At 42.7% G+C, this 26,617-nt stretch overlaps 1 protein-coding gene across 5 annotated transcripts; it reads left to right on the top strand.

Annotated features, from left to right (window-relative positions):
- On the top strand, positions 1–25,224 carry LOC123723766 (lissencephaly-1 homolog B-like). Of its 5 annotated transcripts, XM_045713956.1 has the most exons (12): positions 26–517; positions 12,730–12,791; positions 14,260–14,382; positions 15,322–15,406; positions 15,531–15,605; positions 16,094–16,300; positions 18,050–18,218; positions 18,450–18,552; positions 19,535–19,763; positions 19,878–19,979; positions 20,283–20,439; positions 23,773–25,224. In XM_045713956.1, exons 3-12 carry the CDS (start codon positions 14,351–14,353, stop codon positions 23,844–23,846), a joined length of 1,233 nt encoding a protein of 410 aa, XP_045569912.1. In that variant the 5' UTR covers positions 26–517; positions 12,730–12,791; positions 14,260–14,350; the 3' UTR covers positions 23,847–25,224. The 5 variants fall into 5 exon arrangements, 4 of the variants coding, with proteins under 4 accessions (XP_045569912.1, XP_045569911.1, XP_045569909.1 ...); XR_006768110.1 differs by lacking the exon at positions 12,730–12,791 and having other exon boundaries at positions 1–517; positions 20,234–20,439; XM_045713955.1 differs by lacking the exon at positions 12,730–12,791 and having other exon boundaries at positions 14,247–14,382.
- Positions 25,225–26,617: the final 1,393 nt, after the last annotated feature.

Below are 26,617 nucleotides of genomic sequence, written 5' to 3'. Positions count from 1 at the left end.
AGGATTTACAACTACAAACCATTTTGGCACAAATTAGACGTTACATTTGTAAACTCCGAGCTCCCAGATTCGGCATGGGCAAATCTTTTTTTATTCACAGAAGATTCACAATTCGAAGTTTACTAAATTAGTTGAATGCTTGCAAATGCGAAATTAAATTACACATTTGCGAATTACGATACAAACTTGCAGAATTAACTAACACATTTGTTTATCGTATTTGCAACTACGAATCTCAATGTGCGACCACGAAATTCAACATAGAAATGTGCGTACTTTAGTATCCAACGTCCCAAACATTTCCCTTCAGGACAATTTCGTTTAAACTGGGCGTGCGCGCCGTGCTGTCAGCCCATGCGCGTACCCGCGGTACGGAGGCGGTAGTGATACCTCACTGCAACTGATTTACTGAAATAAAGGAGAAAACAAGAGATGTCCTATCACCCAGCAGGGTCTAAGCAAAAACAAAACATTTGATCGCAGAACAAGGACTATGAGACAGATCATACATAGAAGGGTGAGTTGATCTTGTTTTGCCATAAAACGAAGCGGTAATGATTACGATGTGGCTGCATTTTTTTTTTTTTTTGCGCCTCCCGTCTGTCTCAAAATGGCGAAGAGGCTGTTACAGCAACATAAGGTCGGGAAATTGATTATTGTAACTAGATAATATCATGATCTTGCTCTGATCCATTTCTTATGTTGCCTCACAGTGCTTGTTTTGCCCATGGCATTTGCATCGAGTTTGTTTACATGGGACGTTAGCTTGATGGATTTTAAACATTGCTATTTAGCGTTAGCAATTAACCACGGTTCAATTTAATGGTCGGAAGGTGGAATGATTTATTAAAATAGCATAACTATAACGTGAGCTAGTTATATTGAGACGACAATGTCATGTTTGACGAGGACTTTGGTAATAAAATGCTAACAAACCGCTTAGTTTTCTGGCTGAGCTAACCAGCTGCATTACGTTAGCCAACCCGTTAGGTGGCTAGTTAGTTAGCTGGAAGGGCGTGTTAATTGGTCATTGCTGCAACCTTGTCCCAGGTTGCTAGCTGGATAGCTAACGTTAGCTGTTAAAATTCATTTAATGTTAACTATATAATATACTGGTAAACTGGCTAAACCACATATTTTAGTCTCACCTTTGCAGTAATGCAAATATTTAATCTTGCTAAGGAGTTGCCGATTTATGTAACGTTAACCATTAACGTTAGCTGCCTAGCTAGCCTTTTGGAAAGTTAGCTAGTCAGCAAACTGTTCATTTCAGAAGGTTAGCTAGCTATCTAACTTGTTTGCTGTTTTTACGTTAACTAAATTAGTAACATCACTTACTTTCTTGCTTTGGCGGTTGTTCATCAAAAATAACGTTACACAGAACGTGGGCCTCTGGTAGGCTGGCGGATACCTTCCAGAGGAAGAGCGGTCTGTCTCCCTCCAGCAGGTGGCCTTTTTGTCGGTGTTTCGCCCACCAAGCGAGGAGTTTTGGAGGTCAATGAGTGTCAAATTTGGCCAACAACAAAAAATGTGACTTATTTGCTGTGTGATTTTTATTTGCTCAAATAGACATTTCGTAATGTTTAAGTTTTATTTATTTATTTTAAAAAAAAATGTCACCTTTATTTAACCAGGTAGGCAAGTTGAGAACAAGTTCTCATTTACAATTGTGACCTGGCCAAGATAAACGTAAGCAGTTTGACACATACAACAACACAGAGTTACACATGGAGTAAAACAAACATACAGTCAATAATATAGTAGAAAAATAAGTCTATATTAAAGAGTGAGCAAATGAGATGAGATACGGGAGGTAAAAGGCAAAAAAGGCCATGGTGGCAAAGTAAATACAATATAGCAAGTAAAACACTGGAATGGTAGATTTGCAGTGGAAGAAAGTGCAAAGTAGAAATAGAAATAATGGGGTGCAAAGGAGCAAAATAAATAAATACAGTAGGGAAGAGAGGGGCTATGTACAGGTGCAGTGATCTGTGAGCTGCTCTGACAGCTGGTGCTTAAAGCTAGTGAGGGAGGTAAGTGTTTCCAGTTTCCGAGATTTTTGTAGTTTGTTCCAGTCATTGGCAGCAGAGAACTGGAAGGAGAGGCGGCCGAAGGAGGAATTGGCTTTGGGGGTGACCAGAGATGTATACCTGCTGGAGTGCGCGCTACGGGTGGGTGCTGAAATGGTGACCAGTGAGCTAAGGGGGAACTTTACCTAGCTGGGTCTTGTAGATGACCTGGAGCCAGTGGGATTGGCGACAAGTATGAGCGAGGGCCAGCCAACGAGAGCGTACAGGTCGCAGTGGTGGGTAGTATATGGGGCTTTGGGGACAAAACGGATGGCACTGTGATAGACTGCATCCAATTTATTGAGTAGGGTATTGGAGGCTATTTTGTAAATGACATCGCCGAAGTCGAAGATCGGTAGGATGGTCAGTTTTACGACGGTATGTTTGGCAGCATGAGTGAAAGATGCTTTGTTGCGAAATAGGAAGCCAATTCTAGATTTAACTTTGGATTGGAGATGTTTGATGTGAGTCTGGAAGGAGAGTTTACAGTCTAACCAGTCACCTAGGTATTTGTAGTTGTCCACATATTCTAAGTCAGAACCGTCCAGAGTAGTGATGCTGGACGGGCGAGCAGGTGCAGGCAGCGATCGGTTGAAGAGCATGCATTTAGTTTTACATGTATTTAAGAGCAGTTGGAGGCCACGGAAGGAGAGTTGTATGGCATTGAAGCTCGTCTGGAGGTTAGTTAACACAGTGTCCAAAGAAGGGCCAGAAGTATACAGAATGGTGTCTTCTGCGTAGAGGTGGATCAGAGTTGTTAGGAGTGTACTGATATAAGTAGGACGCGACATCGCGTCAACTTTGAGAAAAAAACACTATCAGAGTTGTCTCGAGATTCAAGGAATGAGGCTTGATTTGAGTTATTAGGATCCCAATTAGCTGACGCCAAAGGCGACAGCTAGTCTTGAAAAAGAGATTACAGACGACTTTACAATTTACATTCATTTTAAAATCATGTAGTGTGTGTGTGCATCTATCAGTTACACATGTCAGTATATACACACAAGTCAGTATATACACACAAGTATCACATGGGGAGGTGTTGCTTTATTTGTTTTTTGAAACCAGGTTTGCTGTTCACTTGTGCTATATAAGATGGGAGTTCCATGCACTCATGGCTCTGTATAATACTGTACATTTCCTTGAATTTGTTCTGGGACTGTGAAAAGACCCCTGGTGGCATGTCTGGTGGGGTAAGTGTGTGTGTCAGTGCTCTGTGTAAATTGACTATTCAATCAATTTTGGAATTTCCAACACATGAATGTTTCTTATAAAAACAAGAAGTGAAGCAAGACATGCTGTTCTGTTCTGGGCCAGCTGCAGCTGAACTAGGTCTTTCTTTGCAGCACTTGCCCATATGACTGGACAATAAGATGAGCTAAAACTAGAGCCTGCAGGACTTGCTTTTTGTAGTGTGGTGTCAAAAAAGCAGAGCATCTCTATTACGGACAGACCTCTCCCCATCTTTACAACCATTGACTCTATATGTTCTGACATGACAGTTTTACAATCTGTCTGTCATATCTAGGGTGTTCCTAATTTGCGGTGTGTTGCTTAGGGCACTATCCCAAGTTGATAACTACATAAGTCTACAGCTGCAAGTCACCAGCTTCGGGCAGTCTTCAGGGATGACCTTTTGACCTCGGCGTAAATGTTCAACTTTACTAAGGCTGTTATTTTGTTCAGACCCTTAAGTGATCCGAGCATAAATCCTCAGTAAATATTCCGTTGTACGTGTGTGTTTATGTTTACATAAGCACACATGCCAAGGAAAGAACCAAGTATCCTGGTAGGCTGCAACCTGTTCAGAATGAGTCTGACTTCACCAGATAATTTCCATGTCGATGCCTGGAGGTCAGTAAGACTTGACGTCGACACATATGTTAAGGTGTCCTGTAGTAGTTTTACTACATGTCAATGTGTCTAACACCATTGTAGCGGTGATTGGTATGAAGGAGGCTATTTCATAGCTCTGTTATCCACGGAGGAGCTAACCTCACAACGGAAGTACTCTCTAAGCACTGAACCAGGCGTATGCGGTGTGATCATGGTTCATGACTTCTAATAACTTTCCTCCTGAATGGAGGGTTCTATTTATTAGTAGCATGTGTGTTAACCATCAGAAGAGTGTTCTGGAGATTCCATTACACGTGTTGCAATCTGAGTGACTAACTCATCTGTCTCTATTATCAATAGCAATTTGACTTGTGAGGTCTCTAATCCTCTTACTGGTTGTTGCTGGACTGACTGCTGCTATTGGTACTGGTACTCAAGGGGACCAGTTATCCTACCGATTTATTTTTAAATCTGAAGTAATATCCTACCGGAACACATGATTAGAGCACTTGACTAGTTGTATTGTAGTTGAAACTACACATGGCAAGGCATTACTATTTTTGCCATTTTGTTTTGGAGATGGAAGTCCACTGGACTTCTTTTACGACCATTGTGGTACACCTCAGTAATATCTTAGATGTGTTCTATGATTATCCCCGTCTAGGGGCCTGTCTGCTCCTCACTGTTCTCATAGGGGAGTTTACAACTAGATTTGTTTTCTGCTCTGGCGGCCTCGTACAGTGATGCACGTAGTCTCAACCACCACCAGCGGTTGGTGTTGGTATCTGGGGCACAACCAAAAGGTTGGACCCTATGTACAAGTTGTCAGCGGCCGTGTTATGAGAATGGCTGTAACCTTGCAACCAAATCTCCTGGTATTTGTGCTTCAAAACGCTCAGTAGCTGTCGAGGCCTGTCAGTCACCACAGCGTCTGAGTGTGGCAACCTCTTCAGTACCTGCGAACTGAGATGAGGTTGTCTGATATCGCAAAGTGTTTCACCAGTGGGAGTCATCGGGTCAGTTGCTGGACTGACGCCATTAGTGTCATTGTCAGGGGTGACAGTCCCCCACAAAGCAGAAGATGTATCATCGGAATTAGAGTACGCTCTGCACGTCAACGTTATTCTTGCTGAGACGGCCGCAGTGCTTGCGGTAGTGTCCGAAGGGCAAGAAGTTCATCTCAACTACAGTCTTGCATGACTTCAAGGAGGAGTGAAGTTTCTTATTCAAAGACTGCTGGCTCGAAATTTGTGAAAAGAATAGTCAATCAGGTTTGCTGATTGAATGAGAGATCGTAATATCACCTTGGATCGGATTCTGTACCGAGAGGTTTGAAAACATCTCTTTCCCAAGGTATGCTTTCGACAGTTACCCCTCGTGGATGACTGCGTTGCAGCTAGTGTTAGGGGAAGACGGTGTGGTCAGTGGAGAAGGCACTGTGACCTGTAACAATACATGGTTGGTTTTCCGATCCATCAAGTCTGCTCCGAGTAGCAGGGGTTCAGATTTGAGGCTGGTAACATACGCAGGGTGAATGAGCGATACTACATGGAAGTGTAGTTTCAGCATGACTCTCAATGTCAGAGGCGAGGTAGTCTGAGTGAAACCTCGACGTGTAGTGTCGCATCGTTCCACTTTTAACCAACGTTGAGTTGGCTTCAAAGCCCTTTTGAGAACGTCGAACAAGGTTTGAGAGATGAGCGATATTGTCACGCCCGACTCAATAAGTGCATGACAAGTTAAGCAGTCCTCCAGGACCGTTTCCAGGTATGGCCGTTTAGATTTGCGCTTAGTGGACATATTCCCTACAAAGTGGAGTTGTTGTTCGCAACGATGTGCTGTGCCATTTCTGTTCAAGGTGAAAGTAGATTGACTTTTCAGATTTTGAGTGGGCTTAGCTTTAACGGAGCTTTTGACCTTTTTCTTCGTAACCTTTGTATCATGGTCTATGGACAAAGCCTGTGGGCTTATTTCTTGATCAAGCGGCCCCTGGATAGCGTATTGAATGAGAGCGGGAGAAATTTGATTTTTAACTTCCTTACTAAGGGTGTTATTTCCTGCGGACCTGATGTCCTGCAATTCCCCATCTAGTCCTTGTGACTTATCTTTTACCCTTTTCTCAAATTCTTCTCGCTTTAGTTCTTTACGTAGTGGAACTTCTGGAGAACATTGGTTTACGTTTTAATCGTCCTTTAACCCTTTGTTACCCTTGTACTCTGACACTTTGTGTGGGTTGTGTGCAGGAACATCGCGAACAGGTCGATTGTAGCAGCAGTCGTTTCGATGGTGACGTGCTTTACAGTTATTTGGACTGCGGTGGTTATTGGAATCGTGGTATAAACCGTTGTCATGCGTCATCTCTTAACACTCCAATACCTGATAATGCACCCTCTAACTGGAGTGAGTGCTCCTGGTCAAACTTCAAAACCGAGTGGTCAGGGCTCTTAGCGTTGCAAGCTTTTGATGCTTCAAAAGCTGTGCTTGCAAGCTCTGAGTTGTAAGATGGGCCCTGCAGCCCACGTTAACTTGCCTAAGTAGGTAATGAAGGTGGGATACATGTTCAACAAACATTTTGTTTGAATGGTAACAGCGCTTCTATTCCTGTTTCGGTGAGTAGGCCAAAGTAAGCTGAACGAAGCCTATGATGGTAAGCTTGTGGGTGTTCCTTCCGAGCTTGTTTGACAGTGTTAGCCAGTGAGCTATCGTGTTTGCGAGTCACAGAACCACTGAATTCTAATTTCAAGGCTATGGCAAGTTTAGGGTAGTCGTTTAGCACGTGTTGCTGTTGTAGACGAATGAACATCTTCACGTGTCTATTCGACGTTCACTTCAGAACCCTGTAGCGTTCGGGAAGTCATCCATTGAGTCTGTCAGCTAGGAACGCCTCAGTATTGTTTGGCTAACCTGGAACGGGGTCGAAGGTGGAGAAATTCTTGATGAGTTTGTCAAGGCATTCTGCGCCAAGCGGGCAGAGAGGGTTGGCTTCATCCTGTGGGGAAATTTGGTCCTGAAAGGCCAAGAGGAGAAGACTGAGGGAGGCAAAGTCTGAAACCTATCGTCTTCACTCCTTTGAATACCTGGCTCCGGTTGCTTGGTTGGGTAGTCATGCTGTAGCGTGTGACTGTTCTGGAATTCTGCTGCATTGCAGAGTCCACTTGGGTGCTTAGAATACAGATTTTTGGACACATGAGTGACGCACTTGCTCCTTTCGGTCTCAAACTTATCTGTCATGGTTTGCAGATAGAGGTCTTCAGTACACAGTGAGAGATTCAGTGATGAGATTTCCTCCGCTTGCTAAGAAATCAATATTTTCACCCTCATCACCTGAGTTCTCTCATTTGGTCAGCGACTTCAATGAGTTCTGCTGATTTTGTCATTCAACTTGATCAGTTAATGAACACAATGGCTGTCTTTGGTCTGCAGCATTTGGAGTAGAACATTGTTACACCGTACCCAAACCAGCTGCACGCGTTCGCCATTGTGCGCAAATTGATTTTGTCCCCGACACCAAAAGTGATCAAGACACGCAGGTTACAATATCAAAACAAACTCTGAACCAATTATATTAACCTCTCTAGGGTAGGTGGGACGAAATCGTCCCACCTACTCAACAGCCAGTGGAATCCCGTGGCGCGTTATTCAAATACCTTAATGCTATTACTTTAATTTCTCAAACATATGACTATTTTACACCATTTTAAAGACAAGACTCTCGTTAATCTAACCACACTGTCCGATTTCAAAAAGGCTTTACAACGAAAGCAAAACATTAGATTATGTCAGCAGAGTACCCAGCCAGAAATAATCAGACACCCATTTTTCAAGCTAGCATATAATGTCACATAAACCCAAACCACAGCTAAATGCAGCACTAACCTTTGATGCTCTTCATCAGATGACAATCTTAGGACATTATGTTATACAATACATGCATGTTTTGTTCAATCAAGTTCATATTTATATCAAAAACCAGCTTTTTACATTAGCATGTGACGTTCAGAACTAGCATACCCACCGCAAACTTCCGGTGAATTTACTAAATTACTCACGATAAACGTTCACAAAAAACATAACAATTATTTTAAGAATTATAGATACAGAACTCCTTTATGCAATCGCTATGTCCGATTTTAAAATAGCTTTTCGGCAAAAGCACATTTTGCAATATTCTGAGTAGATAGCCCAACCATCACGGGCTAGCTATTTAGACACCCACCAAGTTTGGCCCTCACCAAACTCCGATTTACTATTAGAAAAATGTGATTACCTTTGCTGTTCTTCGTCAGAATGCACTCCCAGGACTTCTACTTCAATAACAAATGTTGGTTTGGTTCAAAATAATCCAAAGTTATGTTCAAATATCCTCTGTTTTGTTCGTGCGTTCAAGACACTATCTGAAGGGTGACGAAGGGTGACGCGCCCGACGCGTTTCGTGACAAAAAAATTCTAAATATTCCATTACCGTACTCCGAAGCATGTCAACCGCTGTTTAAAATCCATTTTTATGCGATTTTTCTCGGAAAAAAGCGATAATATTCCAACCGGGAAACCCTGTTTTAGTTCAAAGACGAAAAAATAAAAACATGGTGTCGCCTCATGCACGCGCCTCAGTCTCATTGTTCTCTGATCGACCATTATCCAAATGCGCTACTGTTTTTCAGCCAGGGCCTGCAAAGACATCATTCAGCGTTTTGCCGCCTTCTGAGAGCCTATGGGAGCCGTAGGAAGTGTCACGTTACAGCAGAGATCCTCAGTTTTCAATAGTGTAGAAGCCCAAGAAATGGTCAGACAGGCCACTTCCTGTAAGGAATCTTCTCAGGTTTTTGCCTGCCATATGAGTTCTGTTATACTCACAGACACCATTCAAACAGTTTTACAAACTTTAGGGTGTTTTCTATCCAAAGCCAATAATTATATGCATATTCTAGTTTCTGGGCAGTAGTAATAACCAGATTAAATCGGGTACGTTTTTTATCCGGCCGTGCAAATACTGCCCCCCTACCCTAGAGAGGTTAAGATTGATTGATTGTTTTTTATAAGATAAGTTTAATGCTAGCTAGCAACTTACCTTGGCTTCTTGCTGCCCTCGCATAACAGGTAGTCAGCCTGCCACGCAGGCTCCTTGTGGAGTGCAATGTAAGGCAGGTGGTTAGAGCGTTGGACAAGGTAAAAATCTGTCGTTCTGCCCCTGAACACCGTTCCTAGGCCGTCAATGAAAATAAGAATGTGTTCTTAACTGACTTGCCTAGTTAAATAAAGGTGTAACAAAAAAATAATCGGCAAATCGGTGTTCAAAAATACCGATTTATGAACTTGATATCGGGCCCAATTAATCGGCCATTCCGATTAATCGGTCGACCTCTACAAGGTAGGATACAGTCTCAAAATGAGGCTTTTGTTAACCAGATTTCATAGCTTTGGGCAATGGCTCACTGAACTTGTTTTTGTTCTAACATCTGTCCAAGTCGGAAGTTTAATGAAACAATATCAAACCATTTTTTTGTCCATTGAGTGCTAGTGTAGAATTTTACAATTCTCTAAATACAGAACGCTGATTTGGACAGGCAGTTTCACATCCGGAAAGTTTTTTTTTTTTTTTATTATTTTTTTTTATGAAAAGTTATTGTAGACTCGTTTCAAGTATGATTGTATTCAAACTTTCTATGCAAAGCTAACTTTCATCAAGGGCTTATGATGTGTAATTGGTTGCCTTTCTCGCTTTGTCAGTACTCGTTCTTAGCGTAACTGATGTGACTGTTACGGATGCTACATTAAATGACCATGGACTCACATAACTTCCTAGATGGCGTAGCAGTTCAGCCGTCTTTGATTTGTCATGTCCCGTGTATCTTTTTTCTAAGTATATATTTTTAACCTCAATTTCAACATACTCTCCTGCAACTCGCCTCACCCAATGTGGTATGGATCTGCTATTTTCTATACTTTAGAACCGGAACCCCCAACGGAAGCTAGCCAGCTAACTAGCTACTAGGTAGTTGTCAGTTAGCCACTGCTAGCGGTCACCAGCTAACCTTAGCCCGGTCAACTCCTGCCAGTCTGGACAGCGCGAATCAACCCAGAGCATACCGGACTGATTTTTCTCCAGGGGGCTACAACAGACTCTTCCGTCGCGACGTCCCCCTAAGGCCCTTCTGCTATCCCCGGCCCGCTAGCTGTCTGAATCGCCGTGTCTGCAGCACGCCTAGCTACTCACTGTTCCCTATGATCACTTTCGGCTACGCATGCCTCTCCCTAATGTCAATATGCCTTGTCCATTGCTGTTTTGGTTAGTGATTGTCTTATTTCATTGTAGATCCTCCAGCCCTGCTCAATATGCCTTAGCTATCCCTTTTGTTCCACCTCCCACACATGCGGTGACCTCACCTGGGTTAAATGGTCTCTCTAGAGACACAACCTCTCATCGTCACTCAATGCCTAGGTTTACCTCCACTGTATTCACATCCGACCATACCCTTGTCTGTACATTATGCCTTGAATCTATTCTTCTGCGCCCAGAAACCTGCTCCTTTTACTCTCTATTCCGGACGTCATAAACAACTAATTCTCATAGCTTTTAGCCGTACCCTTATCCTACTCCTCCTCTGTTCCTCTGGTGATGTAGAGGTGAATCCAGGCCCTGCAGTGCCTAGTTTTGGTGACTTCTGTAACCGTGAAAGCCTTGGTTTCATGAATGTTAACATTAGAAGCCTCCTCCCTAAGTTTGTTTTATTCACTGCCTTAGCACTCTGCCAACCCGGATGTCCTAGCCATGTCTAAATCCTGGCTTAGGAAGGCCACCAAAAACTCTGAAATCTCCATCCCTAACTACAACATTTTCAGACAAGATAGAACGGCCTAAGGGGGCGGAGTTGCAATCTACTGCAGAGAGAGCCTGCAGAGTTCTGTCATAGTATCCAGGTCTGTGCCCAAACAATTCGAGCTTCTACTTCTAAAAATCCACCTTTCCAGAAACAAGTCTCTCTCACCGTTGCTTCTTATAGACCTCCTTCAGCCCCCAGCTGTGCCCTGGACACCATATGTGAATGGATTTCCCCCATCTATCGTCAGAGCTCGTTCTGTTAGGTGACATAAACTGGAACATGCTTAACCTCTCTGGGCTAGGCGGGACGAATTCGTCCCACCTACGCAACAGCCAGTGTAATCCAGTGGCGCGATTTTCAAATACCTTAAAAATCCTATTACTTCAATTTCTCAAACATATGACTATTTTACAGCTATTTAAAGACAAGACTCTTGTTAATCTAACCACACTGTCCGATTTCAAAAAGGCTTTACAACGAAAGCAAAACATAGATTATTTCTGGCTTGGTACTCTGCTGACATAATCTAGACACCCATTTTTCAAGCTAGCATATAATGTCACAAAAACCCAGAAGACAGCTAAATGCAGCACTAACCTTTGATGATCTTCATCAGATGACAACCCTAGGACATTATGTTATACAATACATGCATGTTTTGTTCAATCAAGTTCATATTTATATCAAAAAACAGCTTTTTACATTAGCATGTGACATTCAGAACTAGCATACTTCCGGGGAATTTACTAACAATTTACTAAATTACTCACGATAAACGTTCACAAAAAGCATAACAATTATTTTAAGAATTATAGATACAGAACTCCTCTATGCACTCGATATGTCCGATTTTAAAATGGCTTTTTGGTGAAAGCACATTTTGCAATATTCTAAGTACATAGCCCAGCCATCACTGGCTAGCTATTTAGACACCCGGCAAGTTTAGCCTTCACCAAAATCAGATTTACTATAACAAAAATGTTATTACCTTTGTTGTCTTCGTCAGAATGCACTCCCAGGACTTCTACTTAAATAACAAATGTTGGTTTGGTCCCAAATAATCCATCGTTATATCCAAATAGCGGCGTTTTGTTCGTGCGTTCCAGAAACTATCCGAAATGGTAAATCAGGGTCGTGCGCATGGCGCAATTCGTGACAAAAAATTCTAAATATTCCATTACCGTACTTCGAAGCATGTCAACCGCTGCTTAAAATCAATTTTTATGCAATTTCGTAAAAAGCGATAATATTCCGACCGGGAATCTCCTTTTCGGTAAACAGAGGAAAAAACACAAAGACGGGGGGCGGCCAGTGCACGCGCCTAAGCCCACAGTCCCTTGATCGGCCACTTGAGAAAGGCGATAATGTGTTTCAGCCTGGGGCTGGAATGACGACATTCAGGTTTTTCCCGGGCTCTGAGAGCCTATTGGAGCCGTGGGAAGTGTCACGTTACCGCAGAGATCCTTTGTAATGGAATGAGATGTCAAAGAAAGACAATAAATGGTCAGACAGGCCACTTCCTGTAAAGGAATCTCTCAGGTTTTGACCTGCCATTTGAGTTCTGTTATACACAGACACCATTCAAACAGTTTTAGAAACTTTGGAGTGTTTTCTATCCAAAGCCAATAATTATATGCATATTGTAGTTACTGGGCAGGAGTAGTAACCAGATTAAATCGGGTACGTTTTTTTATCCAGCCGTGAAAATACTGCCCCCTAGCCATAACAGGTTAACGTTATAATAACTTTCTTGTCCACAAAACACATGAGTACACTCACTTGTCACTCAACCACACATGCACACCTACACACACATACCAGTCCTGACAGAGCTGAGTTGGCTCTTGCAGGTGTCAGAGCTGGCATAGGCTTGGTGACAATGTCATATGTGAGAGGTCAGGCTAATTTGGTTCGCGGCCTATTTATGAGCTGGACAGTCAGTGCTGCCTGGAGCCTTCCTGCCTGCCTTTTCACCTTTCCCTTGTCCCCTCCTTTCTCCGCAGTCCCCTCTTCTAACAGGTCCTGTGAGACTGGTGATTAGCAAGCCAGCCCACGATGGCTTTTGGTAGGTAGCCTATACAGTTTGTTTCTCAGAATGAATAACTAGATGGCATAGTTTATTCTGGTGGTTCGGCGTCTCAACATGAGATGACAGACAAACAAACCGTATTCCACCTGTGTCAATCCCTGTGGCCTTTTCTGGTGTGTTGTGGTCTTTACTTAGACCCTGTCTGTCATTCGTTTTGTGGATCTGTCAGCTGGGAGAATGGACTGTCGTTTCTCTATGCATTTTTGAGCTGCTCTTGCCATAATATGGGCTTAGCCCTATTTGGTAAAATACCATATTCTGTATACCACCCCTACCCTGTCACAACATAACTGATTGGCTCAAACAGATTAAGAAGGAAAGAAATTCCACAAATTCACTTTTAATAAGTCACACCTGTTAATTGAAATGCATTCCAGGTGACTACCTGCGTGAAGCTGGTTGAGAGAATGCCAAGAGTGTGCAAAGCTATCATCAAGACAAAGGGTGGCTACTTTAAAGAATCTCCAATATATTTAGATTTAACACTTTCTTGGTTACTACATGATTCCATGTGTTTATAGTTTTGATGTCTTCACTATTATTCTACAATGTAGAAAATAGTAAAAATAAAGAAAAACCCTTGAATGAGTAGGTGTGTCCAAACTTTTGACTGGTACTGTACATTTATTTACACATCTGGAATTTGCCTTTGTGAGAGGTGCTGCCAGCAATAAACCAACAGAATACAGACACAAGTTCACATAGACCTCATACAGAATATACAATATCGGAACAGTAAACTTAAAACATAACTCTGGAGCATCAAATTGTTTGGAACATCAAATCGCATTAAAATTGCAGTATCACATCGCAATAGAATCATGAGAATCGTGATACATATCGTATCGGCACCTACTGTAAGTATTGTGATAATATCGTATCGTGAGGTCTGGCAATTCCCAGCGATACTCCTCAGTCCTGCACTGTCAGCTGTCTGGATGACTAGTCTCTGGCACACACAAACACTGATCCCACGCATACAAACAGTTCTACAGAAAGGATGGTCCCCCACTTAAACACTTGTAAGCATGTGTACACACACAGACAGACTCTTTTTGGTCTAGCCAATAAGCAGCTTAAAGCCACTGTCACCCCAGCTACTAGCAGTCTTATGGCTCAGGAAGTACATGCTTTGCTGCAGAACCACAAATGGCTGTGTTGGATTTGTTTTTGTTTATTAGTAGATTAGGCTACCCTATCAATATGCTGTACTATTAGCCTAAATATGTTCCACACCTGTCAGAGGCCAGAATGAGAGAAGTGAGCCTTGCCAGTAGGCAGAATGGCAGATAGTTTGTACCGCATTGATTACTAATCTAATAATTTTTCTGTCAATAACCGTAAACTAATTTAATCTTTCCTTCTCGCTCTCCCTCCACCTCTTTTGTTTTGCTCTCTCCCCTCATTCTCGTCCTTGTATCCGCCCCTCTGTTTGGAGTACCAGTTGTAGTCTCTGAGGACTGAGCAGCTGACCTGAGGACCCCCCTACACCCTCACCCCTAGTCCAGAGGGCGAGAGCAGCCACTACAGCCACCATGGTGCTGTCACAGAGACAACGAGATGAACTGTGAGTACACACACACAACACTTGTAGATTAGCCCTGCGTTTGTTTTCATAAAAATAGATTGACAGGAAATCTCTTCGCAGTGAGGCCCTACTCTACTGTTAACTATGCAGGGGGGAATGTTTGGTGTGTATAATCTGTACATGGTTTGTACGGTCATAAATCCTGGATTAGTCATGGAAAATGACTTGTTTTCCAGGCTTGTGTTGGATTTTAAACTTTGAACATTGAGATATTAAAGACATGATCGATCAGACGCATAGTATATAAAGGAGTGAGAGCTGTGGAATGTGCTCGGTGGAAGGGAGGAGATCACAGGATTGCTATAGGTGAAGCAGATGGACATCTGTGGATTAGGTGAAGGAGGGGGTTGAAGTCAGGTCAGATCCCCTGAAGGGAGTAATAAGGGTTTAGTATCCTGTTACCCTCTTCCTGTGGAACCATAAGATGGAAGGGTTGGAGAGAAGGAGTGCCCAGCCGCACACATACTTGAACACACACTCACTCACACAGGTTACACTGATCCAGCAGCCACTTGAGGAGTGCTGATGTCACCGCCTGAATTTAGAGCTGCTGCTCATAAAACATTTATCCCACATCAGAGAACGGAACCATGCTGCCACTCTGCGCGCGGTTGGTCTGCTTCTTCTGAGTTGTTTCCATGACCACCAGAAACACTCTGGCTGTGATTAATTCTTCAGCATTGTTTTCCTAGAGGAAACATTTCACTGGACACACACTTTTCTGATACAGTATTCAAGGAGGAATGGTAACTACCTGCAGTCAGAACACTGACTGAATGAAACGTGCTCGGTTAAAACTGGATGTGAGATTTTGTTACATACCCAGCATGATTATGAAGATTGAACCTTGGAATATAATGTGCATATTGACAGCTGTGTTTTGTGCTCTCTTTATTCTCTCCTCTCTCTCTTTCTCAGAAACCGAGCGATAGGAGACTACCTCCGCTCAAACGGCTATGAAGAAGCCTATTCCACCTTCAAGAAAGAGGCTGAGTTAGATATGGTAAGAGCACGCACACACTAACTTGCCACACTAACCTATTCTTTGATTTCCTTGCAATTATTTGAAACCTAGAGATCACGCTCTCATTTTTCCATTTCTGTCTCCCACTCCCTTTTTTCCCAAGAATGAGGAGTTAGATAAGAAGTACGCTGGTCTTTTGGAAAAGAAATGGACCTCCGTCATCAGATTACAGAAGAAGGTGAGTGTTGACGTCACGTTTGTGGTGTTATGGTATTTGGTGTGCGTGTTTGATTTTCCATCCCATATTGGAGTTGCAGATGGTTTTTAAGCATGCTCTTATGCACTTTGCACCATTTTAACAGTTGTTTTTTTTTTTTTTTTTTATGTTATTTTGTGTCGTCTCATGTGTTTACTATATATAGGATGCTTTCTTGGCCAGGGCTCACTTGTACAATAGATGTAGTTCTCAGTGTCACCTCTGGTTAAATAAAGGATTAATAAAAACGTGTGTTTATCTGGAGTATGAGTGAAATAACTCTGTGTTGGAGAACCATAAACAACCAGGAGAACCATAAACAACCAACTGAACTATCACGTCTTGTACTCTCTCGTTGTCATCTTTTCCACACCTTTATCTTCTCTCTCCCTTCACTCCCCTACCTTCTCTCGCACCTTTCCCCCATCCCTCTCTCATCTTCACCCTCTCTCCCGTCCTCTCTCCCCCAGGTGATGGAGCTGGAGTCGAAGCTGAACGAGGCCAAGGAGGAGATGACTCTAGGGGGTCCGGTGGCCCAGAAGAGGGACCCTAAGGAGTGGATCCCCCGTCCTCCAGAGAGATACGCTCTAAGCGGCCACCGCTCCCCCGTCACACGGGTCATCTTCCACCCTGTCTTCTCCGTCATGGTCACTGCTTCTGAGGACGCCACCATCAAGGTCTGTATGTGTCAATCATTTTCTAAGATCTTGGTTTAAAAGTAAATGTGTACCAGGGAGCCATAGCCCAATGTAAGATACAAGTTTATTTTATCCAGCACATATAGAAATATATTGGCACCCTTGCACTTTTCTTAAATAATTCCCTATTTCTTCTAAAATAAGTTGAAATTTAAATAATTGCTCTCTACACCTTGTTGGATTTTCAACATTGCAGAACCAATTAAAATGTTGTAAACTTAAGTTTACAAATTTAATTGAGAAAATAAAGACAAGGACAAAACCATTGGTAAACATAGGAAGACACCACTGCTGAGGGGCACACAAGAAAGCCTGATTTGATTGAACTTCTCAAAAAGCACCCTAAATCTGGGGGAAATGTTCTGTGACCCAATAAAACAACGTGTTAGCTCTTAGGTAGTACAGCACTGTGTTTACTGACGACTAAATGAATCATTCAATGAAAAAAAAACGCCCTCCCTACAATCAAACATGGCGGTTTGATAATGCTGTGGGGTTGCTTTTGCCACCTCTCATACTGGAGGCCTTGAACGTGCACAGGGCATCATAAAATGAGGAGATTATCAGATCTCCAGTTTTCAACCCAGTGTCCAAAAACTGGCTCTCCATTGGAGGTTGTGGGTGTTCCAGCAGGACAACAACCCCAAACACGCATCAAAAAGCACCCAAGAATGGTTTAAGAAGAAACTCTGGAGTGGCTAGCCAAGAGTCCAGCTCTGAATCACATCCAAAAACCTATGGCGAGATTAGAAAACAGCAGTTGGTGGAGGGCACCAATCAAACAGTGAAGAATTAGTACAGTGTGCTGCTGAAGAGTGGGTCAAATTGCCAGTAGAAAGGTGCAGCAAGCTCATTGAAGGCTACAGGAAGTGTTTGCCTGCAGTTATCTTGGCCAAAGGCTGTGAAACCAGGTACTAGCTCTGGGGTGCCCAATAACCTTGTCCAAGCCATTTGTGTTCATTTTTTTTAATTAAAATTGCAAACTTAGGTTTTATAAAAATGTATTTGTTCTGCAATATTGAAAATCCATAACAAGGTGTGGAGACCATTACATTTTTTTTCAGTTTTCAACTTATTTATAGAGAATCATCTAAGGAAAGTGCAATGGTGCCAATATATTTGTCCACAACTGTATGTCAGTGACTGTCACATTAGATATCTCTGCTGCTGCTATAGCTGCTATTCCTCCCCTTCATCTTCTCGATATCCTTTCTTCTACTCAGTCTTTATCTCTCCTCTTCCTCTCCTCCTGCTCTATTGCTCCCCTTCATCTTCTCGATATCCTCACTTCTACTCTGTCTTCATCTCTGCTCTTCCTCTCTCCTCCTGCTCTATTGGTCTCCTTTTCACTCGCTCCCTTCTCCCCCCATCTCTCGCTCTTCTCATTCTCTCTCTCTCTCCTTATCTTTTCTGCTTTGTCACTGTCGAGATGGGGTGATGCTCTGGTAACCGGGTCAACGCTGTCAGAGCATGGAGCACTGCACCCTGGGATACATGTGAATCTCATCCTGCACTGTCAACTTCTTCCTCTCTTTCCTTCGTCCTCTGTCAACTTCTTCCTCTCTTTCCTTCGTCCTCTGTCAACTTCTTCCTCTCTTTCCTTCGTCCTCTGTCAACTTCTTCCTCTTTCCTTCGTGCTCTCTTCTTCTGCATTGACCCAGAAGAAGTTTATTGCCCTGTCATGTTGAAAAATGTTTCAACTGACTATGCTTTTGTGTCTCTCTCTAGGTGTGGGACTATGAGGCAGGGGACTTTGAGCGGACACTGAAGGGCCATACAGATTCTGTCCAGGACATTTCCTTTGACCAGACGGGCAAGCTGCTGGCCTCCTGCTCTGCAGACATGACCATCAAGCTGTGGGACTTCCAGGGCTTTGAGTGCATCCGCACTATGCATGGTGAGGGTCTGGGGGGGTGTGGTGTGTCTGTGTTCCTCCAAGTGGTATAACAGCAAACAAGCACTATTACCCAATGTGCACCTACCTACATTGTTAGTGTACTTACGTGGTTACTTCAACAGTGTACTTATGTAATTACTGCCATAGAATCATTCTATTTATCTTTGGTTACTACAATGTAATTACTGTGGTATACTAGGTATTGTAAAGCCTTACTGATGTCACTTTCAGGTCATGACCACAACGTGTCTTCTGTAGCCATCATGCCCAATGGAGACCACATAGTCTCCGCCTCCAGAGACAAGACCATCAAGATGTGGGAGGTGGCCACTGGGTGAGACACACACACTTATCAGGTGCTGAAATACTGTATCTCTTGTTATATTAGTCCAGTGAAGGGATGTTCGAACATATACACAGACTGACACATTCTGGTGTCCAGTATTCTGGTTTTGCTGGAGAGGTGTGTGTGTGTGTGTGTGTGTGTGTGTGTGTGTGTGTGTGTGTGTGTGTGTGTGTGTCTAGCTACGCTACATGACCAAAAGTATGTGGACACCTGCTCGTTGAACATCTCATTCCAAAATCATGGGCATTTATATGGAGTTAGTCCCCCCTTTGCTTCAATGGAGTTGTCAGGGCTTTGTACAGGCCAGTCAAGTTCTTCCACACCGATCTCTACAAACATTTCTGTATGGACCTCGCTTTATGCACGGGGGCATTGTCATGGTGAAACAGGAAAGGGCCTTCCTCAAATTGTTGCCACAAAGTTGGAAGCACAGAATTGCGTATGCTGTAGTGTTAAGGTTTCCCTTCATTGGAACTAAGGGGCCCGAACCATGAAAAACAGCCCCAGACCATTATTCCTCCTCCACTAAACTTTACAGTTGGCACTATGCATTGGGGCAGGTAGCGTTCTCCTGGCATCCGCCAAACCAAAATTTGACTGCCAGATGGTGAAGTGTGATTTATCACTCCAGAGAACTCGTTTCCACTGCTCCAGAGTCCATTGGCGGCGAGCTTAACACCACTCCAGCCGACACTTGGCATTGCGCATGGTGATCTTAGGCTTGTGTGCGGCTGCTCGGCCATGGAAACCCATTTCATGAAGCTCCCGACGAACAGTTCTTGTGCTGATGTTGCTCCCAGAGGCAGTTTGGAACTCGGTTGTGAGTGTTGCAACTGAGGACAGATGATTTTCCTCGATTTACACCTCTCAGCAACGGGTGTGGGTGAAATAATAGCTGAATCCACTAATTTGAAGGGATGTCCACATACTTTTGTGTGTGTAACTTGGGCGAGTCGGTTTCTTTCTCTAGGTATTGTGTGAAGACATTTACAGGCCACAGGGAGTGGGTGAGGATGGTCCGGCCCAACCAGGATGGTTCTCTTATCGCCAGCTGTTCCAACGACCAGACGGTGCGTGTGTGGGTGGCCACCTCCAAGGAGTGTAAGGCTGAGCTGCGAGAGCACGAACACGTGGTGGAGTGTATCGCCTGGGCCCCCGATACCGCTCACCCCACTATCCTGGAGGCTACTGGCTCAGAGGTGAGGAGAACCTCTATACTATGAGGTATTTTGAAATGATGACACGTGTTTCGGCAATACAACTTGTTTTTTGTTCATGCTTATAAGCATATTTTCACCCCCCATTCTCTGTAGAGTAAGAAGAGTGGGAAGCCCGGCCCATTCCTTATCTCTGGCTCTAGAGATAAGACCATCAAGATGTGGGACATCAGCACTGGCATGTGCCTTATGACTCTGGTGAGTGTGTGTGTGTGCACATTTTACTATACTTGTGAGTACCAGAAGTCCTCAAGAATAGTAAACCAACAAAATTAGAAGTGAGGACATTTTGCTGGTCCTCACTTGTAAAAAGGCTATTTTAAGGTTAGGGAAAATAGGATTTTGTTCGTTACATTCCCCTCAGGTAGCACGATTGGTCATGATAACTGGGTGTGTGTGGATGTCCAAAGTGTTTTTTTTTCCCTCAGGTTGGTTGCGTGTGTTCCCTCTAGGTGGGTCATGATAACTGGGTGTGTGTAACGTGTTCTATCCTCCCTCTAGGTGGGTCATGATAACTGGGTACGTGGTGTGTTGGTGCACCCTGGAGGCAGGTTCATAGTGAGCTGTGCTGATGATAAGACTCTGAGGATCTGGGACTACAAGAACAAGCGCTGCTTGAAGACCCTGTTTGCCCATGAACACTTTGTTACCTCTCTGGGTAAGAGTCTGTGTGTGCATTCCCTTAAATATTGTAGTACTAGTCAAAACCACCTGTTTGTGTGTGCGTAATCTCCAACACTTCTGCCAGTTCCACAGTTCTACCTCCACCCAGTCCATCATCAGGGTTTGTACGGTCATAAAAATTCTGGGAAAGTCATGTAATTTTTTTATGGTCTTTTCCAGGCTTAGAAAAGTTGGGGGAAATGATAAAATCCTAAATGTTTTGGGAAAGTAATTAACATAAATTACTAAATGTATTTTTCATGTAATTTATTTAGGCACAGTTTAAAAATATATATTTTCTCAATCTAATAAAAATCAACATATCAGCGAGGATCGGAATTACACTTTACCGCATCTGTTTGCGCGTGTCACCTGCATGTGTGAGAGACGAGTGGGCCGTTGCTCATGTGAATCGAAATAATAATTTCAATCGCGAATCAGTTTCTGGAAAAACGATTACATGTCGCCTTCTGGATTATGTGGCTTCAAAACTTGTTTTGTAGATACTTCCAGTTAATTTGGGCATCCAATGGATGGGACATTGCAACTCAATAGATTCTAGTCAGGGTAAATATGACTAAACTCGAAAAGGTACATTTCCTGAAGAAAGTTAGTGGGTTCGCTTCACCTGAAAAAAATATATATATTTGGAGCCTACCATAGACTTGATGAATGAGCAGATTTATTTCAAAATGCGTAAAAACATATTTGGTTGTAATGTTACAGTTGCTTCAAAGTATTGAACCATCTTTACCGTTTCCAGGTTGTTACAGTTACTTCAAAGTATTCACCCCGCTTTACCGTTTCCAGATTATTGTTAAAGCCTGAATTCGAAATTCATTACATTGACATTTTCTCACTGCTCTACACACAATACCTGTAATGTCAAAGTGGAATTTTGTTTGTAGAACATTTTAGAAATTAATAAAAAATGTAAAGCTGAAATGTCTTGAGTCAATAAGTAATCAACCCCTTTGTTATGGCAAGCCTAAATAAGTTCAGGAGTAAAATGTGCTTAACAAATTGCATAATAAGTTGCATGGACTCATTCCGTGTTCAATAATGGTGGTTAACATGACTTGAATGACTGCCCCATCTCTGTACCCCACACATACAATTATCTGTAAGGTCCCTCAATCGAGTAGTGAATTTCAAGCACAGATTCAACCACGAAGACCAGGGAGGTTTTTCAATGCCTTGCAAAAAAGTGCACTGATTGGTAGATGTGTAGAAATACAATAAAGCAGATGCTGAATATCCCCTTGAGCATGGTGAAGTTATCCATTAATTTCACCATGAGGCCAATGGTGATTTTTAAAACGGTTACAGAGTTTAATGGCTGTGATAGGAGAAAACTGAGGATAGAATAACATTTTAGTTACTCCACAATACTAACCTACATGACAGAGGAAAAGGAAGCCTGTACCAAATAAAATAAAGATTCCAAACATGCCTTATGTATGCAACAAGGCACTTAAACCTTTGATGCGTACGATCACATATTTGTGATCATTGTTGAGTGGTCCCTAAAGCGTACCATTCTGAAAAGCATCTAAACAATGTTTTGTACTGATGGGAAATAAAGGTCTTTACAACTTTATTCCTCAATTTCACCTTTTATTGTAAAAGATAAATGGGAACTTCATCACACGGAACACATTCACAGCCAAACTCATTCCATAAACCAGTCTAAATAACAGGTTGCGCTGATACAAAACACAAATGAGCAAGCTAATAGCTAGACTTGTGCTCACCAGAGATGCGTTACATTGTAAACAAGGGAGAAATGTAATATTGTTTAGAAAAGAGATGCGTGTCAGCTAAGCCAACAGCAGCTAAATTCTTTATGATGGCAGCCATGTTTTAAGTTTGACAAGCAAAAACTCCCTAACCCCAGAATGCCATTCACTATAAAATGCAAATAAGCAAAGTCAAAAATGGCTGCGCCCATTGCCTTAAAAATATGAACTTAATTTGGCCACTTTTCAGCATATTCCAAATCTTCAATGTACGTGTTAGTGTATACAAGAACTGGAACACATGAATTGACAAGTCGTTTACCATTTTTGACAAATCACAAAACAAATAAAATGTTATGACCTCGCATATCATCACACTAAATACAAGCCTACTGCCTAGCCGAGCCGTAGTGTGAAAGCTAAACAGGGATGAAACCTTTTTTTTGGGGGGGGGGGGGGTTCATTTAAATTGTGGGGGGGTTTTCAATTCTTCGGGACAAGTCTCTGAATGTCCTTGAGTGGCCCAGCCAGAGCCTGGACTTGAACCAGCCAGAGCCTGGACTTGAACCCGATCTAACATCCTCTGGAGAGACCTGAAAATAGCTGTGCATCGACGCTCCCCATCCAACCTGACAGAGCTTGAGAGGACTTGCAGAGAAGAATGGGAGAAACTCCCCAAATACAGGTGTGCCAAGCTTGTGGTGTCATACCGAAGACTTGAGGCTGTAATCGCTGCCGACGGTGCTTCAACAAAGTACTGAGTTAAAGGGTCTGAATACTTATGTAAATGTAATGTTTATTTAATTATTATTTTTTTTTTTTACCAACATTTCTAAACCTGTTTTTGCTTTGTCATTATGGGCTATTGTGTGTAGATGGGTGAATATATAGAACAAAAATATATATGCTACATGGAACAATTTTTAAAAGATTTTTACCAAGTTACAGTTCATATAAAGAAATCACTCAATTGAAATGCATTCATTAGGCCCTAATTTACGGATTTCACATGACTGGGCCAGGGCGCAGCCATGGATCAGCCTGGGAGTGGATAGGCCCACCCACTTGGGAGACAGGCCCTGCCAATCAGAATGTGTTTTTCCCCACAAAAGGGCTTTATTACAGACTGAAAGTACTCAGTTTCATCAGCTGTCTGGGTGACTGGTCTCAGATGATCCACCAGGTGAAGAAGCCAGATGTGGAGGTCCTGGTGTGGTTCCAAGTGGTCTGCAGTTCTGTGGCCGGTTGGACATACTACCAAATTCTCTAAAACAATGTTATCTTGGCAAAGGAGAAATGCTCACTAACAAGGATGTGCACTAATTTGTTTACACAATTTGAGAAATAAGCTTTTTGTGTGTGTGAACATTTGTCATCTTTAATTTCAGCTCAGGAAACATGGGACCAACACTTTACATGTTGTTTATATTGTTGTTCAGTGTGCTTTATTAATATTAATTTCAGCTGTGGAATAAGTCTAGGGTTATGAATATTTTCTGAAGGCACTGTATACATCAAGGGTGGTCAACCATCTTCCCGGAGAGCTAATAGGTGTAAGCTTTTATTCCAATCTGTATTTCTTTCCCCAGATATGCACCAGACTGCTCCCTACGTGGTGACAGGCAGCGTTGATCAGACAGTCAAAGTGTGGGAGTGTCGCTGAGTCTGCCTGCTACCTCCCTCTCCTCATCTTCCTCTCTACCCTCCAACCACAGCCCTATACAACCTCCCTCTCCTCATCTTCCTCTCTACCCTCCAACCACAGCCCTATACAACCTCCCTCTCCTCATCTTCCTCTCTACCCTCCAACCACAGCCCTATACAACCTCCCTCTCCTCATCTTCCTCTCTACCCTCCAACCACAGCCCTATACAACCTCCCTCTCCTCATCTTCCTCTCTACCCCACAACCACAGCCCTATACACTCGCCCAACCTCCTGCTCTACTCTTCCAGAAGCAGCATTAGTGCTCCCCTAAATAGCAGCCTCTCCTCCCCTAACCACCTCCTTTATCCCCACAAAAGCAGCCCTATACCCCCTCCTACCCACAATCCGACACTTTCTCTCTGACACTCACCTAAGCCCAACCTCCCGCACTCTATACCATTGTTACCCAGGCTCTGTCCCTCATCTCCCGGCCCTGTTTTAAAATAAATATTGATTGTCCTTATGTAAATTATTCTGGATGTAGAGTATGCTTAATAAATATTACTCTCTCTCTCTCTCTCTCACTCACTCACTCACATAGACACAACAACAAAAAAATCAGTATTCCTTGGATGGTGACTTCCCCAAAAAATGTGTATACTGTACATTTGCCATGACGTGGGGGTCAAAGTGTAAATGGTTCCTGTGTCCTTCCCCAGTGAATGCTGGGTAATTGTGACCGTGCACATAAACCAATCACATCTGTTCTTTAAGGGTTTGGTTTGGGTTTTATTTTGTTTCTTGCTGCCACTGTTATTCTGACGCTACCTAGAAGAGGGAGAGAGAGAATTGTGACGGAGGAGTAGAATAAGAGATGAAATGCGTGTGCATTTGCGTGCGTACTGTGTGTATGTAGTCTGTGTATGGAGGTAGAGAATAGAGGTGTGTGTGTGGAGGCAAGGCTTTCTATTCCTCTGTTTATACTCCCTCACTTACTGGTAACTGACTGGCTTCTAGTAGATACAAGGATCTTCAAGATCCCTATGCTGCGAAGAACATACACACAAATGAACAGCCTTTCTTGCTCTGTCATACACACACATCAAGGAAGATGCATAGATGAGCAGACTCTTTATATTTGTGTTACACACACCATACACATAAACACACTTCTGCTGTGGTGTGACCCAAGAGCACCCTGTGCCCACTCATTCTCTGCTGTCTGCCTTGTTAACCCTCTTGAGGTCTCCCTCACCAAGGGATTTCCTTCTGCTTTCTGTACTCTTACTGCTCTCTTTGTCACACACACTCACACAGATGCACATAAGCACAGTAAACTTGTGTTCCAATATCTGTATGTGATTGTTTGCAACATAAAAATATCTGTAAATATAACATTGGCCTTGTGTGCTTTTTTTTTTTTTTATCAAGAGGTACGCACATTTTGCACAGCCTGGGGACGCCAAAGTGAAGGTGGAGTTAGCTGTTGTAATCGAGTACTGTAGAGCTCGGAGGCTGAGAATGTCTTCACAAACTAAAACAAAAGATAAGGAAAAATTGTCAGATTAATAAAGAAATACTTATTTCTCAGACTGCCATAAACTTCCATTTTCCTCATGCAAACTGCTGTGGAAATGGTTTAATGCAGGTCTCTAAGCCCTTTATATCGCAATATCTACTAAGCTAACATATTATTTCAAGATGGTCATAATGTATCATATAGCCACTTGATTTTTTTTATTTTAGGACCTCCTGAAGGTATAAATATATAATTTGATTAAACATAGAATTCGGCCTTTACTGCTATAGCCCATAGAAACACGTTGAATACCACATTTTTACATGGCAAAACAGACTGTCGTAAAGATTTTGTGATGTCAGAGCAAAACACCCGACGCTGTCGTGTTCCTGAGTCATCTTTCAACTATTTCGTGAGTATGTTGTTGTCTGGTTCCTCTTGTGTAGAAAAATACCTCACAAGCCCCATGTTATGAAATAGGCGCAAGCTTTATATCCGCGGAAAGAGTGAATTGAGCTGCAGCCACTACACGAAACGGTAAATATAGCATAAACACGGGGAGCTATTCAAAATGTTGTTACTGTGTGACTAGGCAGCGTCAATCGACTTTTCAATGACCAGAAGGTAGCTTGTCTCTACCACCATAGCCGTGGGAAGTAGGGGTGCTGCAACACCCCCTGGAAAGTCTGAAATGTAATTTTTTTCTTTACAAAAGCAGTGCACTGTGCCGTTACAAGTCCTGTATTAGCGGACCGATTATAGCCAGTCTTGCTCAAGCAAAACAAATATGTAACCCCGATTTTTCTGCCTGACCGATGCTCAACCTGATTTGTGATAACAAAACTACATATTTTGCTCAAGTAGAGAGAATTAAATTGTGTTTTTGAAAAGCTGGGCCTGGCTGAGAATAGAACATTCAGTTTTCTGCCTGAGTGTGGCGCTGTTAATCCCGAAAATTGAGGTTATCATGTGACCAGAACAAAACGACATCGTTTACTCAGACACTTAATAAAAAAATAAAAGGTTCTTCGGCTGTCCCCATAGAAGAACCCTTTTTGATTTCAGGTAGAACTATTTTGGGTTCCATGTAGAATCTTCTGTGGAAAGGTTTCTACCTAGAACCAAAAATGATTCTTCAAAGAGTTCTCCTGTGGGAACAGCAGAAGAACCATTTTAGGTTCTAGATAACACCTTTTTTTTCCTAAGTGTGTTGAGATTGAAATAAACTGTGTTTCTTTGATAAGATGGGCCTGGCATGAAAAATACATT

This window comes from Salmo salar, unplaced genomic scaffold, assembly GCF_905237065.1.
Source record: "Salmo salar unplaced genomic scaffold, Ssal_v3.1, whole genome shotgun sequence".
NCBI lineage: Eukaryota > Metazoa > Chordata > Actinopteri > Salmoniformes > Salmonidae > Salmo > Salmo salar.
This window is presented reverse-complemented; position numbering and strand designations above follow the sequence as displayed.